This window comes from Sinocyclocheilus grahami, unplaced genomic scaffold, assembly GCF_001515645.1.
Source record: "Sinocyclocheilus grahami isolate Dianchi unplaced genomic scaffold, SAMN03320097.WGS_v1.1 scaffold35.1, whole genome shotgun sequence".
NCBI lineage: Eukaryota > Metazoa > Chordata > Actinopteri > Cypriniformes > Cyprinidae > Sinocyclocheilus > Sinocyclocheilus grahami.
Window position 1 is genome coordinate 386980 of NW_015505214.1, and position 15985 is coordinate 402964.

General features: G+C 38.0%; 1 protein-coding gene across 1 annotated transcript in view; it reads right to left on the reverse strand.

The window, feature by feature from the left end:
* Window positions 1-51: 51 nt before the first annotated feature.
* The window catches only part of usp24 (ubiquitin specific peptidase 24), a 77949-nt gene continuing 62015 nt past the window's right edge, over window positions 52-15985 (reverse strand). Inside the window, exons 40-67 of the mRNA XM_016267027.1 lie at window positions 15345-15536; window positions 15139-15253; window positions 14914-15058; window positions 14698-14817; window positions 13714-13839; window positions 12498-12596; window positions 12326-12408; window positions 12078-12219; window positions 11877-11996; window positions 11234-11454; window positions 8927-9051; window positions 8453-8594; window positions 8225-8375; window positions 7955-8050; window positions 7771-7874; window positions 7568-7681; window positions 5108-5315; window positions 4845-4934; window positions 4336-4438; window positions 3670-3791; window positions 3480-3593; window positions 3134-3199; window positions 2981-3047; window positions 2812-2890; window positions 1630-1705; window positions 1453-1539; window positions 742-852; window positions 52-618 (exon numbers count right to left, since the gene is read on the reverse strand). Coding sequence (XP_016122513.1) covers window positions 556-618; window positions 742-852; window positions 1453-1539; window positions 1630-1705; window positions 2812-2890; window positions 2981-3047; window positions 3134-3199; window positions 3480-3593; window positions 3670-3791; window positions 4336-4438; window positions 4845-4934; window positions 5108-5315; window positions 7568-7681; window positions 7771-7874; window positions 7955-8050; window positions 8225-8375; window positions 8453-8594; window positions 8927-9051; window positions 11234-11454; window positions 11877-11996; window positions 12078-12219; window positions 12326-12408; window positions 12498-12596; window positions 13714-13839; window positions 14698-14817; window positions 14914-15058; window positions 15139-15253; window positions 15345-15536 — 3281 coding nt within the window. The 3' untranslated portion in view covers window positions 52-555. The remainder of the gene's footprint in view (window positions 619-741; window positions 853-1452; window positions 1540-1629; window positions 1706-2811; window positions 2891-2980; window positions 3048-3133; window positions 3200-3479; window positions 3594-3669; window positions 3792-4335; window positions 4439-4844; window positions 4935-5107; window positions 5316-7567; window positions 7682-7770; window positions 7875-7954; window positions 8051-8224; window positions 8376-8452; window positions 8595-8926; window positions 9052-11233; window positions 11455-11876; window positions 11997-12077; window positions 12220-12325; window positions 12409-12497; window positions 12597-13713; window positions 13840-14697; window positions 14818-14913; window positions 15059-15138; window positions 15254-15344; window positions 15537-15985) is intronic.

Consider the following 15985-nt stretch of genomic DNA (forward strand, 5'->3'; position numbering starts at 1 on the left):
TGAGGCACCTCTCAAACAGATCCACAAAAAATAAAGAAAATCAGTAAAGGATTCTTAAAAATATTATTTTACATTTGAAATTACACTTATGGAACACATCTTTACATTTCTCATGAATAGTATCTACTTAATTACATTGGCAAATATACGTTGACTGCTTTTAAAACACCCCGTCTGGCACCATAGTAGTAGTTCGGCGTAAAAACGTCAAGGAAACAAACGCCTTCGTTTTTATTAAGTCCCACTGGTCTGACAGAACTCATCAAGCCAGACGAAACATCGAAATAACTCGCAAGATCTGAACTCTAATTTCATCCAGCCAGGTTTTAACCAACAGAAGAAAAAAAAAAAAAAAAAAAACGATATTCGCCTCTGTTCACGTTTCGGCCTGAAGTGCGAACTCTCCGATGGGCCCTTTGGCTGCTACTGGTCTCTCCATTTCCAGTCCCTAGAAGATCAAATGCAGTTTTCTGATTGTCTGTTTAGAGCCACAACATCTCTCTGTCGGAGGGAAACTTTTTGTGTTGTTTTGTTGCGCAAAAACAATGAGAAGCGTTATGGATCCACATCTTCTAGATCACTTCGAGAATCGCCCAACATCATGGGGGATTCAGATCCCTGAGAGAAAGAGAGGTGGAAATGGTAAAAGAGTAAATGTAATTCTTTATTAAACACTAGTGTAATTTATCATATAATGTAACTGATGATGGACTGCTGAATTAATGACAGACAGAGCTCTACCTGTCTGAGGCTTCTGTCTGAGTTCTCATTGGCTGGGCTGCCATCTGATCCATTACTGCTGCCGGACTGCTCCTTCTCGTTCAGTAAAGCTGTGGCATAAGCTAGAGTGTCCTAAACACAAAAACCAGCATTCACTAAACTTCACTCAGCAGTTCACATGCCCTCCTTATGGCTCATAAAATGGGTGGCTAGCTCTAGGTAAATCATTTATTTAAAGATGTACATTTTAAGACAAAGCTTAAAATCATTGTAATTTGTAGAAATGTAACTTTGTATTTAGCTTAAACTTTGAAATTCGCTTAAATTTGCATTGCAGTGTTTTTTTTTTCATCTCAAAGGAAAGCAAAACATGAAGGATATACAAAAGTGAGGGAAAGGGAAAGGAAGAAAGAGAGAGAAATAGGACTTTTTACTCCCAGGATTTTCACAAATTATTTTCTGGATTCAAAATGAAGTTTTCCCCAAAAGTGTTGTTAACTAAAACTACTGGTGTTTAGTAAGTGAAATTAAGCTGCAATATAGTAAAATATAAATATCAGATGAAAAACTTAAAGTGTAAATGTGCCCAATAGAGTTCCAGCATTTCAAACATATTCCATGACATCAAAACAGAAGAAAAATGTTTCACAAAAGTTTTCAACTTCACGTTTGACAAATACATAATCACTTTATTCTGGTTATGTACAATGTAAAGAATTGTGAGTGCAGTACCTGTGCTGAGATGGTGCGCTGGAAGGTTTTAGCCGTGGACGTCTCGTTCGATACATTACTCTGAGGTGTCCAGTAGTGCTCAGACATCTGAAAGAGGAGAGAAGGGGAATTCAACAATGGATGCTATTTCACAATAAAGAAGTACTGGTGTGTGTATGTGTATCTGTGGTCTCTTGCCTTCTTCTGGAGCCACTGCACTGCCCAACTCCAATGTCCTGAGAGCTCTTTAAAATAGTCCTTTGCTGGAGAACATCTAACAGAAACACATTGTTGACATTTAACATCACTTCTGCCAGAAACACGGATATTGGAAGCAGAAAATATTAGACATTATTTATTCCGATTCAAATAGTAATTTACTAAATCGTACTAAAGTTACCAATCTTTTCTACTGTATATTAAAATGTTTTTTATACATGCGATTTCGCTTCAAGTGGAATTATTGTTTAAAAATAGTAGACATTTAATATATCAGGCATGTAATTTACAGGCAGGTACTGGCTTATCATAACAACAATAGGGATGCACCAATATTAAAATTCTGGCCATTACTGGTAATTCTTTTTTGCATTATGCCCAATAACTGGTAAATGCCTGATATTAAAATTCAATACTATTTTCTCTAAATGAAGGAAAAGTAATCTACTTAAAACTAGTGCCGTCAAACAATTAATCGCGATTAATCGCATCCAAAATAAAAGTTTTGTTTACATAATGTGTGTGTATAATGTGTATATTTATTCAAACACATGCATGTATATATTTAAGAAAAATATGTTATGTATATATGTTCAAAATATTTATATATAAGAATATAAATATATACATGTAAATATTTTCAAAATATTTACTGCATGTGTTTGTATTTATATATACACAATAAATATACACAGTACACACACATATATTATGTAAACAAAACCTTTTATTTTGGATGCGATTAATCGTTTGACAGCACTACTTAAAACTAAAAGGATCTGCTAGAAAGGCAAGTGAATTCGACATCACAATCACAATTATGAAGCATGAAAAATCAACACTTATTTTGAGATCTGCTATAGATTACATTTAATAGTGTTATTAATTTAATGCTTTTAAAATGTTAAACATGAAAAAAGTGAGTGTTTGATGACAGCAAAGGAAAATGTAAAAATAGAGGAAATTAGCATGAACATTTTAAATATCCAAATATCAACAGATACGAGTTAATATATAAAAAAATATTGGCTGATAACCAAAATGGCTCGATTATATCATATATCCCTAAAACTCAATACTATTATATACAATTACATTCATCTATGTTAATACCCATATTGAGTGAGTATTCCTAATTTGAGCCCAGTGCTCTACACTCACTTCTGTGCCAGCGTGACCAGGAACTTCACACACTGATAGCAGCGACTGCTGTCCACATTGTTGCTCTGATGCATCAAAGCTGTGAAAGAACGAGAATCACATATTAATCACAAATGAACTGAATCTTACAAACACTCACACTGATAGAGCCAAATTATATAGTTCTTACCCAGAAGGCCCTTTTCAGATTCAAATGCATATTTGAGCCTCTGAGACTGCAGAGGGTCCTCTATCATCTGACAGGTCAAAGGAAGAGTGGTGTTACATGATTATAAACTATAACAATAAACTGTTTTCAAGATAGCACATGGCCATCACTCACCAGGATATCTAGGAGCATCTGAAAAACGTTCTTCAGTTCGTGAGGAGGAGCCGTTTCCAGAGGGCTCTACAAGAACATGTCATAAGAAAGATTGTTGTAAGTTTATTTTTACACAAACACAGGCAGGGATCAGCTCAGAGATTACTTTGGGTTGTATATTTGTATATGACATTTTTTCACTTTACACAATATACATACAGACTATATATTTTCCTATAAATAAGTGTACAATAAAATAATAAATCAATAATTATAAATATAAATAAATAACATTTAAATTATTAATGACAAAGTATTAATGCATTTGATTGATTTTTATTAGAATTTAAAATGTCAGGGTACCAACCTTGAGTATGTGTAGGACTCCCAGTGAGAAAGGTTCATTACAGAATGAGCAATATGTGATCATCTCTATGAGAAACGACAATGGGCCGGACAATTCACGCATGGCAAACATCACCTGAAAGACATGTGACTCAGTCATGTGCAATACAGACAGACAGAGACACGAGAGAGAGAATAAGAGGCAGCATTACCTCCATGAGATACACCTGGCCTTCCGCTTTGAAGAGCAGCGTGTTGATGTCTGGATGTAGAGGCAGGAGGGGTGAAGATGGAGCCACCAGTCCTGAGGAAGCGTGCTTGAACACTCCTTGAGCTGAACACAGGACAGCAGTATTCACATCTCACCGTTACTTCACTCACACAGAGACCCATTAATATCTAAACATACAGAAGACTGCACTAATAAATGGATGCTTTATTCAACTTTGTTGATTATATTTAAAAAAAAAAATTAAACTACCATTCAAATATTTGGGGTCAGTAAGATTTTTTTTTAAATCACTAAGGCTGCATTTATTTGTGAAATATTATTAGAATTTAAAATAACTTAGCATTATGTGTGTCACATGATCCTTCAGAATTCATTCTAATATGCTGATTTGCTGCTCAAGAAACATTCCTGCTTATTATCAATACTAAAAACAAATGTGCTGCTTAATATTTTTGTTGAAATCAAAAGTATTCTTTTATGAATATAAAGTTCAAAAGAGCAGCCTTTTTGCATTTTTTTTGCAAACTACAATTTCCATTTTTTTTGTTTACTTTTACGTTTTACGTCATTACGTTTTTATGCCCTCATAATAGTTTTCATTAATGATAATAACTTTGGTGTGTGTTCCGAAATCGTGTGTTCTTACCCTCCATCCTCTGAGACGTGAGGTCTGTGTGCAGCACGATCAGGGCCAGAGTGTTGTGAAGATGCAGGAACTCTCGAGCCTGTGCTGAATTCCAGCGCCGGTGCTGAAACACAAAACCAGCAGAACATCAAACAGTGTAGGTCAACATGTGCACCTAAAGGGACAGTTCACCCAAAAATGTAAGTTCTGTTATCATTTACACACCCTCATGTTATTCCAAACCTGTATGACTGACTTAGGGAGATATTTTGAAGAATGTTGGTAACAGTCTTGGTTCCCATTGACTTTCATTGTATTTTTGTCCATACAATGGAAATCCAAGGAACAGAAACTATTTGGTTACCAACATCCTTCAAAATATCTTATATTGTATTCCACAGACAAACTCATACAGGTTTGGAAGGACATGAGGCTGAGTAAATGGTGACCAAATTTTCATTCTTGGGTGGACTACCTCTTTAAGCAAGCAGTAAACCCCAATATTCAAAAGCCGCAGAACACTGCAGTACCTGGTTGTTTTGCCGGTTGGGTCCCAGAAGGAAGACAAGCATCCGACGATAAGCAGAATGTTTTAGCAGCAGCTGACACGGCCCACAGCCCTAAAACAAATCATCAGTTAATAGCTTACATTTGTTCCATAGGTTCCTATGTGTGGCTTCAGAAGACAGAATATCAGTTGTATGGGCCACTTTTATGGTACTTGTTTTGTTTTTTTTGGAGCTTACTATATATTTTCTTAATGGACATCAGTGAGTGACATCATTGTTCTCACCCTCTGAGCAAAGTTACTGAAGAGGCTGAAGTACTGAGAGCAGTTCTTGCAGTTATCCGGGACGTCCTTATCCAATAAAGAGAGTAGCATGTCCAAAAGACAGTCCAACCCAGCGTCCTGGAAGTACAAAGCACTCTCCAGTGTCTTCTCCAGGATGGTGGCCACCACGACACGGACCTCCCGCACACTGCATTCCAACAGACAGATCCTACAGAGAGAGAAAAACATGTCCTTCATGAGGTTCACCCATTAACAATGTTAATTCAGTTGATTTTCAACCAGTTCTTGCATGAACATGTGGTAGGAGACGCTGGATGTTGGCGCATCTGAGCTGGTTGGGAGGTCTATGGAAACTTTCCCTGCAGAGCCAGCTCTATCCAAGGCGAAAATGTTTATGAAATTACGGCTCCAGGTCTCCACTGATAAGTGAAACTATTTGTTTTGTTGGAAGTGTGTCAGAGCTGGATCATAAAACCATCGGGAACATTCCCTGGCTTCTGCTGAGGTGTTGCATGATAATCGGGGCAGCCCTAACATTCGATACGAACCAGCCAATCGTGTAGCAGGGCACAATGCCCCCCTCCCCCCCTTACTCCCAATCCGGAGTACCTCTAGTCATGCTAGATCGCGCTTACATGCTCTACACATTAACATCCCAGTACTGGCCCATATTTCAGGTTGACAGAAAGCAGCTGTAACTGTACCCCACATATGCTATTGATTTTCAGCAATACGATTATGACCACACACTTACATTCACACAAACACAGGTGTTCACGATAGTTGGCTTTGGAGGAACAGGGCACTAGCTAAAACAAAAGTGTCATCTGGGATTTCCATGCATTTTTGTTTAGTTCTTATGGTAGAAACCAGTTGTACAACAGAAGATTTGACATGAGTGCCTCAAAACATATTTGGATAATTATGGATGCTATATTTTGCAAATTTAAGTGTCAGATACTTTTTGGTGTCAATGCATTTACAGAAGTGTGGAAAGAGCTGATCTAATTTTAAATAAGGTAAGAATGCAGCAACTGCAGCCACGGTTGCACTTTTCTTCTCCCTGTTTACAATGCACTGCTCCCATTGATAGAAATATAAAAGCATACAATTTTTTTTTTCCCTGTCAAAATGATGAAATTTCTTTTGAATTATGAAATATTTTAGCCTTTCATGTAAAATGAAGCCTTTAGGCCAGGACACACCAAGCCGACTTCAAAGAACTAGTGGCGACAAAAGCCAACGGTGTTGTCGGACCAAAAAGCCATGCTTGAACACACCGCTCAGACTACAGCCGACTGCAAACAAACATGTGCGATCTACATCTGCGTGAGAGGAATTAGCTGTCAATATCAGCAGCTTTCAATAGTAAATATTCGTCATTTAAAAGGAGAAACCGGAATGAAGATATACGAGATAAACGCAGATATACGAAATGTAAACAAAGCAGTGCTTGCGTACCATTTTGAATATCAGATATGATGATAACTCTTCATTTTAAGTGGCTCATGTTGCTATGAAAATATTTGCATATTGGAAGGCTTGGGAAAGATCACGTAACATTAGAACAGCCTTCTGTTTGTGCAGTCTTCATTTACTTACTAGTTTTCATCACTTTCACTTTAATTCTAGTGCACTGACTCGTTCGCTAAACTGAGCATCCAATCAGAGTTCTCACTCGCACTGTCGCCAATTCAACATGCTGAATTGGGCAAACTGCCGCCGACGTGAGCCCGACGTAAGCCGATGAGTGGAACACACCAAACAAACTAGCCCGACAGATGCTCACCGACGGCGGCAGACGGCCGACCATTATTTCATGGTAACAATATATATAATGATATAGTTATTTTTTCCTTTAAACAAGGTCTTTATACCTTTTTTTTTTTTGATGCCATATAAATTTCATAATTCTTGTCACCAGGGTCAAAATCAAAAAAGTAATACTAGCCTAAATTAAAAAAATTGAAAAATGAATCAAATAAAAACTCAAGCTCACTGAAGACAAGACAGACAGCAATTAAATAAGAATAAGACACTAATTACAAGCATTAGGACAAAAAATAACTGCAGTAGAACAAATAAATAAGAAATGCTACATACATTGTATAATTAAATGTATAAAAACACTGCATATTCTTCACTGTGTAAATTTAATATATATTTCTTCTTATTAAAGTTACAAAAGTGACTTAGTCAAGAGCAGTGAGAGATTTTCTCTCTTCTGTTGTTTGATTAATATGAATGACAGACAGCAGAAATATTAGACTGCTGTCACTTTAAGAGCTACCCAGTTAATCGTGTCTACAGGTATATCACCTGCCCTTAATAGATATAAAGCTGTATAGAGATATATGTGTTTCATGTCTGTGTGCCAATAGTCTGGTTAGTTTTACTATTTACTAGCCAGTGGCGACTTTATTGCCAATGTGTGCATAGAGGGTTGGATGTGATGCTCACTTGATGATCTCCCGCCCTTCAGGCGCCACCAGGTACTGGACCATCCATTGACACGCCTCGCTACTCTTGGACAACAAAACCTCCACGGTAGTGATCCACTCCTCTGTGTCCACCCTGAGAGAGAAGACGCCAGAGTTTAATAATAATAACACTGTGTGAACAGGCCTTGAGTTAAAGTATTGTAAACAAAAGCATCATCCCACCTGAGTTTCTTTTTGGTACGCAGGTACGTGTGGAAGAGGAACTGGACGGCCAGCTGGAGGCTGGTTTTGGCCATGGCCTGATATGATGGATGCTTTAACTTTGTCTGAAAAACAGTATAAAGCTGAAATTTGAGTACAGGAGATATAGAGCACTTATAAAAGAGGCTGAATGCTCAGAGCTTACCGCGTTGACAGAAGCCAGAGACAGTGTGAAGTTGAAGTAATCACTGTTGTAAACGTCTCTGTTCTTCATGAACTTCAGATTTTCATCTCTCACCATCTACAGATCCAAAAATGTCAATTTTTGTGAACTTTTTGAGAAAGCAACAAAATGTCTGAAACACTATGAATAATATAATTATAGTTACAGTATAGTATGAATGTTGTCAGACCTGGAACATTTCTTTTAGTCACATTAGAATTGCAATGCATGAAAAGGCCTTAAAATCGCTACCTGATAGATCCTAGCAGGCATCTTTTCCACGAACAGACCCTTCTTCTCTCCTTTCTTGACCAAGCGTGTGAGCAGGGTGAGGCGGTCATTGTTGGCCCTGGGTGGCCGTGGGGAGGATTGGGGTGAGCTCTCCGGAGATGACGGGGCTGACCTGAGGTGAAGGATTATGAACAATAATAAGTGTATCCATATTTAAACATTCATGCAGGAAGTAAAACGCTAACTCACAATGAGAGATCCTCTGCCTCCTGTCTCATGATGCTGACTCGACTCTTTTTGGGCAGAACAGGGGAGTTCTGGTCACTGATGCGCTGGTAGAACAGCATATAGGCGTTCCAGTAGCGCCGCCGCACATCCGGGTAGGGGTTAGCTATAGCATGTGAATACAGTGGCAAGATGTTAATATAATATAAACATGAGTGATAATGAAAATGACAATGTGATATTTAATCCATGTAAGACTAAGTTAAGATAAAAATACTGGTGTATTTTACATATTAGTACAAATAAATAAATAAATAAATCACCAGTTCATGATTACCACAGCAAAAAATAATATTCTAACAAAAAAAAGAAATAAAATAAAATAAAATAAACATATAAATAGGCCTCAGTTTGAGTTCACGTAAAAGTCAAATTATTATTTTACTGACTTGGTGCTGAAGTAATTTATATGCATTTAAAGAAATATTAATAACTTACATTGGTCATAAACTTTGGGTCTGTACTCTCCTCCAAAACACTCATACTCCAGAGTCTCATCGTTCATGTCAAAATCTTCCACAACATTGTCATTAAATTTATACCAGCGTCCTCGTGAACTACCCCTAAAAGAAAATAAAGCATTGAAAAATGCATATTACAGACATTGCTTAGCTCTGCTTGGTCACCCAAACATTCCTTCATTCCCTCAAAAAATGCACCAGTTTAAAGCACCATCATGCTGCCAAGCATCTGGGACAGTTTAAGGCTCTCATAAAAACACTCTTGCCAAAAACAGAAGCACGGCCCCCCAGAGACCCATAAATACACATACATTCATACACACAGAGTGGGTAAAAGACCTCCCAGAAACATGTTTCAGATATTACGTTTGCTGAAATATGTCCTATATATAGACTGTGCATTATGGAAATATACTCTTTCCGGGGCGTTTCCTCCGAGGAGGCAAGGGAGGCAGTGTCTCCTCAAAAAATGGTCTCCTCTGAAAATAATCAATATAAAAAAAATGAAACAACGCAAACATTACTAGTAAATATGACATTAAAAGTATAAAACTCATTTGTTTTTATAAAGTAACACTGTCCAACAGCGACACCCGCAGGTAAAGTTACAGCAGAGGCTTGCCTCCCTTCAGTCCATAGACTTACAGAGACCCCTTAGCGTGCTGTGACCTTTCTGGGTTGTAATTGAGATGAATGGGGGAAAGTCACATGAGAGGAGGCAATGCCTACATCGCGCTATAATTGGATATGCTCAGTTATTACTGGATGTGATTGGTTCATGCGATAAATCCCGCCTCTTGTTTTTGTGTGAGTTCTTGGCCTGAATGAAGAAAATGATGGCGTTATTGACAAAATATTAAGTAAACAACTCACCCGCTTAGATACCACTGCTTTGTGTCACGTCAAAATAAAACTTGAAATGGCCTGAAAACGTGATAACCGTGTGAGTTAGTGAGCACTCAGTGTGATCAAATGAAAGATGTATCTTCATGTCTGTGGCAGTGTTTACAGAGCTTTTATGATGATCCCCCGAAAATAAGTTGACTATTAAAAAGAACAGCTGAGCATCAGTTCACTATTAAAAAACGGAGTGTCTATTTCACTAAGTGCAAATAGGCCGCCTTGTTGGTAGAAGCTATTTACACTAACTCCACCCATCAATGTAAGGTTACTACAAAAGACGACTGCTAATTAACAAGTTCAGTGGTGTATAGTAAAGCGCGTGCCAAAGTCATTTTTGATGCGATCGACCCGGGTTCGATTCCACCCTTTACCAAACTTTTTTTTCTCCATTTTCAAATCTCATATCACATCGGGTAGGTGTAGGGAGGGCTTATATTGTAAAACACCACCGCACGCCACTGCTCTGCACAACTTCATAAACGTATTGTTCAACCACAAGCCTTCTGGAATGTTTTAACAGAAGCTTTATGTAACATTTTAATGCATGTCATAATCTCTTACTACTTTTCATACTTTAGTGATTTGTTCCTTAGTAATAAACTCAGAATTATTTCCTGAACGTTTGTGTAGATCAGTGATTCCAAACTTTTGTCAGCCAAACCCCTTTGACCTAAAAGGTTTATTTGAAGTACCACCTTAGAAGTTAGGATTTCAATAATTGAAAAACATATCAACGTGTTTACAGTCCTCTGATGTAGGTTAACAGTCACATGACATGGAGAAAAACAAAATGTTTAATCTGTTTTATTAAATGTTTCATTTTAAAATAATTTTAATCACGGCAACATGGAATAGTTTTAGCTTATTAATGGATATGACGATGTTAGTGTGTTTGGTCTTGGTGGACTATATCTGCTATATGCTCCTGCTGCCGCCGAGCAAATATGGACTTGCTAATGCCAATAGATATACAGACATGCGTTGTGAACATGTAAGATCTGATGCAGTAAGAATAAAGACACATAAATCCCATAGCAGGTCTAGACAGGTGGAGCTGGGGATGTGGAGGGTTTCAGTGGTTTTTGAAGGAGCAGAGGCCAATCAACTTGTGCCATGCAGTAAATTATGCGATTAGTAGCAGACTGCATGTAACGGATCTATCAGCCTAGAGTATAACTAAACTAGATACAGTATTTATCAACTCACAAATCCCAGTTTGGAAAATCCTGGTGTAACTTGTAAGGCCTGATAAGAAGAGGTGTGCTACCATCTTCCAAGTCATCAAACTCTCTCCATTAACTTGGGACAGCAAGTAAACACCTAGCAACCACCCTGAAAACCCCACAAACACGTTACCAGACACTCTCTCTTGCCATCTCACCGGCGGTCTTTGATGAATGAGTAATAGTGTCCTGCGTGGGCCTGTCCGCTGTGGACCACCACTCCCACCAGTTCGTAGTTCTCAGAGATGGTGACCTTCTTCCGAGGTGATCCCCCGGATCCAGCCTCGCCCCCTCTCCCGTTCTCTCCATGATCTGCACTTGAATCCTGACGGGCCATTCCTGACACCGTGTACGGCTCCATGTTCAGCACCCAGGGGAACTAAAAGTGAACACAAATTATTGAAGTATATGCAAATCAAATATATATTACTATTCAAAAGTTTGAGGTTGGTAGGATTTTATTTTTAAATAAGCAAGGATACATTAAATCAGGGGTGCCCAAACTCGGTCCTGAAGGGCCGGTGTCCTGCAGAGTTTAGATCCAACACCAATTAGACACACTTGAACCAGCTAATCAAGCTCTTACTAGGCATACAATAAACTTCCCGGCAGGTGTGTTGAGGCAAGTTGGAGCTAAACTCTGCAGGACATTTCTGTATTTCCCTTCAGCCATCCAGGACCGAGTTTGGGCACCCCTGCATTAAATTGATCAAAAGTAAGATGTTTGGTAAGTTAGTAGTTGCAGGCCAACACTACATAACAAGTGAACTGAAGCAGAGCTGATGCTGCATATAATCTTACTCTGATCTGCTCATCGTATTTGATGGACCGGCCACTTTCCCAGTCAAAGCCAAATCGCATGAGGTGGATGACCAGCACGCTGGGCAGAGACTTTATACAGGTCCGCTTCACAGTGGTCCGCTGCAACACAGAATGTGTGAGTACAAAGTACAGCTGTATTTTCCTTCAGTTCTTTATGAATGAAAACACATCAGACTGTACCTTCTCTTTACATTTCTCGCAGTAATAAGCATTGCTGCCATCCAGGACTTCTCCTCTGACAAATTGATCGAGAGAGATCTCCAGACTCTGACAGGACGTCACCCCCAAGTTCAGAGCCATGAACGTCTCCTCACGCTCATACCTACAGAGCAAACCCAAAAACAAACTCAAGTGAATGTTATAAAGAAGTCATGGGTTTGGAATGATATTTGAGTGAGTAAACAATGAGCTGATCCTTTAAGGCTTACCTGTGTGGGCAGTCTTTGCATATCTTCTGATCAGAGAAAATGCCCTGGAATGTGTTCTTGAAGATCTGCTCTCGACCGATTTTCTATAAGGGTGAAAATGAGGAGAACTGAAAACACACTTCAGACTGTGTATGAGCACTTGAGTATGCAAGGGACTTCAGGTGAGCTGTACCTTTAGATGTTCATCAAGCTGATCCACCAGACTGGTGAAGAACTCATAAGCGTCCTGCTGTTCTCGCACGTATAATTCTTTATTCCACATCTTAAATATCTGCATCAAGACCAACCAAGTGATGACAACAATGAAGTACTTCATTTTCATTAATTGAAATGAAAAATAAACATGAATTTACATAAAATAAAATATCTAATATAAAAAAAACAAAAATATAATATAATATAAAAAAGCCAATATTTCTCATTTGTTTAAATTGTACTTAATAGTAATTAGTAATTAAATAGTACTTAAGTAATTCAAACTTAATAAAAACTGTATAGACATATACAGGGTTTGAAATTAACACCCGCCAACCCACCAAATGCGGGTAAAAATCAGCTGTGGCGGGTAACGCTGTCAAATCACTAGCCAGTTTGGCGGGTTACTTTTCGTAAGTTATGTTCACTTGTTCATTTCTTTGGGAAGTTCATGCAAGCCAAATCTGCGCAGGTTTAGCGCAAATACTGAACGTGTGAGACATCATGACATTATCGAGTATATTGCAAAAACCAAACAAAACACACCTAAGCTACAAAGTGCACGCATACGCGACGTGATGTAGTCTGGTTAGACTAACTTTGTGCTGTGCGCATGAGATATTATTTTTTGTCAATATCACACACCCTTAGTACCGACACAAAATGATTTGCAACAGTCGCTTTGTCATGTAGACAGCCTCAAGCTGTTGGTTTATTTCGTTTTTTTTTGGCTGGTAGAAGTTATGAATGGCCGGTAACTTAAAAATTTAGTAGCCAAATTGGCTGGTGAGTAAAAAAGTTAATTTCAATCCCTGGACATATACAGTGGGTACGGAAAGTATTCAGACCCCCTTAAATTTTTCACTCTTTGTTATATTGCAGCCATTTGCTAAAATCATTTAAGTTAATTTTTTTTCCTCATTAATGTACACACAGCACCCCTACAACAATAGAGTGCATTTTTAATATTCATGACTTTCATTTAAGCATCTAAATTTGATATATTTTCCCTTAAATTCTCTGGAGTATCTATAATAAGCTACATATAAAATAAATGTTGTTTTAAAACAGGTTTCTCACCTGACATCAGAAATTTCTCTTTAGTATTTTATACATTTGGCAGCATTTATTCCAAATTCAGTTCACTGTGTGCATATCAATAGTTCCAGACATATCATAACAGTGGATCTCACCTTCCAGAAGTTTTCAGGTATGTAGTACTGTAGTTTGCTCTCCATCAGGTGACCAAATAGAGACTGTACCTGACAGAACACACTCTCCTCTGGGTTTTCAATGTCATCTTCAATTGACAAGACAGCCTACAACACACACAAGGTTAAAATTGTTACCGAAACCTATTATAAAGACAAACACCATAAAAACTGAATTAAATAAAAATAAAAATAAAATAAATAATCAGGTTAATAGTCTAATGTCAGTAATATACTAACACATAAACATTTTCTATTATTATCAATGCTGAAAACTGTTTACTGCTTAATATTTTTGTGGAAACTATTACTTGTTTTTACTATTACAGGATTTTTTGATGATTGCAATGAACAGAATTTATTTAAAAGCTACAATACTTAGACACATAAATGTATTTTCTGTCCTTTTGATCAATTTAATGAGTCCTTGCTGGATAAAAGTGTTATCTAAAAGAAAATCTAAAACTTTTAAATGGCAGTGTACATAAAAATATTATATATATAAATGAGACCTTGTAAAAGTTCAGAAACTATAAATGTAGGGAACAATAGGATAAAAAACTAAATAGAATTGCAATGAAAATAACTTCAGTTTCAATATTTTCAACACTTCTGACTATCAGTAAATATTGGATTCATTCACTGAAGTATTGTTGAGTATGATGTTTTTAATCGTGTGACATGCATCATCATAGGTAGAAGGAAAAATTTGTGGTGCTAATGTTTTTAAGAAAATATACTGAAACTAATCAAAAACTAAACAAAAAATACATTTTCAAATATGAAAAAAATGACATTTTAAAACAAACTAGGTCATACAAACACACAAAAATCATCCTTCCTTTAGCAATACAGCAATTAACACTTCCTTGATCCAGTTCACTCCTATTACTTCAAGGTTAGGTCGTCACCTAGTGGTGAGAAAGTGTGCTAAACTTACTTTAGTGATAAGAGAGCAACTTTTACCTCAGGCAAACCAGGCTGCATGTAGAGCTGCTGGAACACTGCATTCATATAGCAGGTCGCACCTCCATTCTTCAGTCCCACAAACCCAGACACAGAGCGACTGTCTACAGGAGGAAGATACTGACAACACACACACACAGACACAATGACACAGGAATGAACGCAAGTACAATTAATTTTCCTTAAATTAATTTAAGGACTGGTGAAGGGACTCACGTCAAACTCTTTGGTGAGAGACGGGTCAGACTGGTGGTGCATGGACAGCAGTTCTTTAGTGATGAGCTGCAGGCTAGTAAGAGAGCTGTCGGCCAACATGACCAGGACCTCGTACGCCGCCAGACGACTACTGACCGTACTGCACCTGAGACGCAAACATAATTACTAAAGGTAGCTGAAGCAACTTGCTTACCAATGTGTTTAAATGAATGCATTTCCTCTTACTTTGGGTGAAAGTCGTGGATAGATGCTGTAGTGCAAGATGAGCTGTCATTGCTCAGGATGATACGAGACGCTCTGAACAGGAAGTCGTCCAACAGCTGCTGGATCAAAGAAGGACCTGCAGCACATTAACAAGAAGATTTGTTTACTTCACATCCGGATCTCCATATGTATATCACGCTGTCATATTTATCTGAAAAGTGGCTGACCGAACTGCTCTTTCTCACTGCCACAGAGGGACAGCAGGGTTTTAATGAGGCGCAGGTGTCCGGCCAGCAGGATGTTGTCTGCCTCGCTGGTCTCCAGCTCGTTGGTCCAAGTGGGCTCGAAATTATCAAGCCAGCTGATCTCGTCCTCCAGCATGGCCGCAGGACCGATCTGAAGCTGCTCCATTTCTGATGCTGAGAACATGAAACATATGAGGTTGAGCTTTTCTAAGGGAATCCAAAAATTGTTTTTAAATTGCACAGGACTAAAGCAAGTGACACTCTCATTTTTAACTTGCATAGAGGGAACAAAACAGGATTGAACAAATGGCTCAGTGAATTGTTCAGTTGACGTTAATAAAATATTGATAATCTCATATAAATATTGATCATCAAGCTTTTTATTTAAAGGGGTCATATGATGCGATTTCAAGTTTTCCTTTCTCTTTGGAGTGTTACAAGCTGATTGTGCATAGATAAGATCCCTGTGTCTGCATTTTGTAACAATAACGTGGGTAACAGGGTTTAAAACTGATTATTGCAGTCAACACCAGAAAACTGAAGGGGACTCATTGTTTTTTCTGCCATGCTGTAGAAAGAATTTTGGTAACACTTTCTATGAAGCCCATATTTATAATACATTA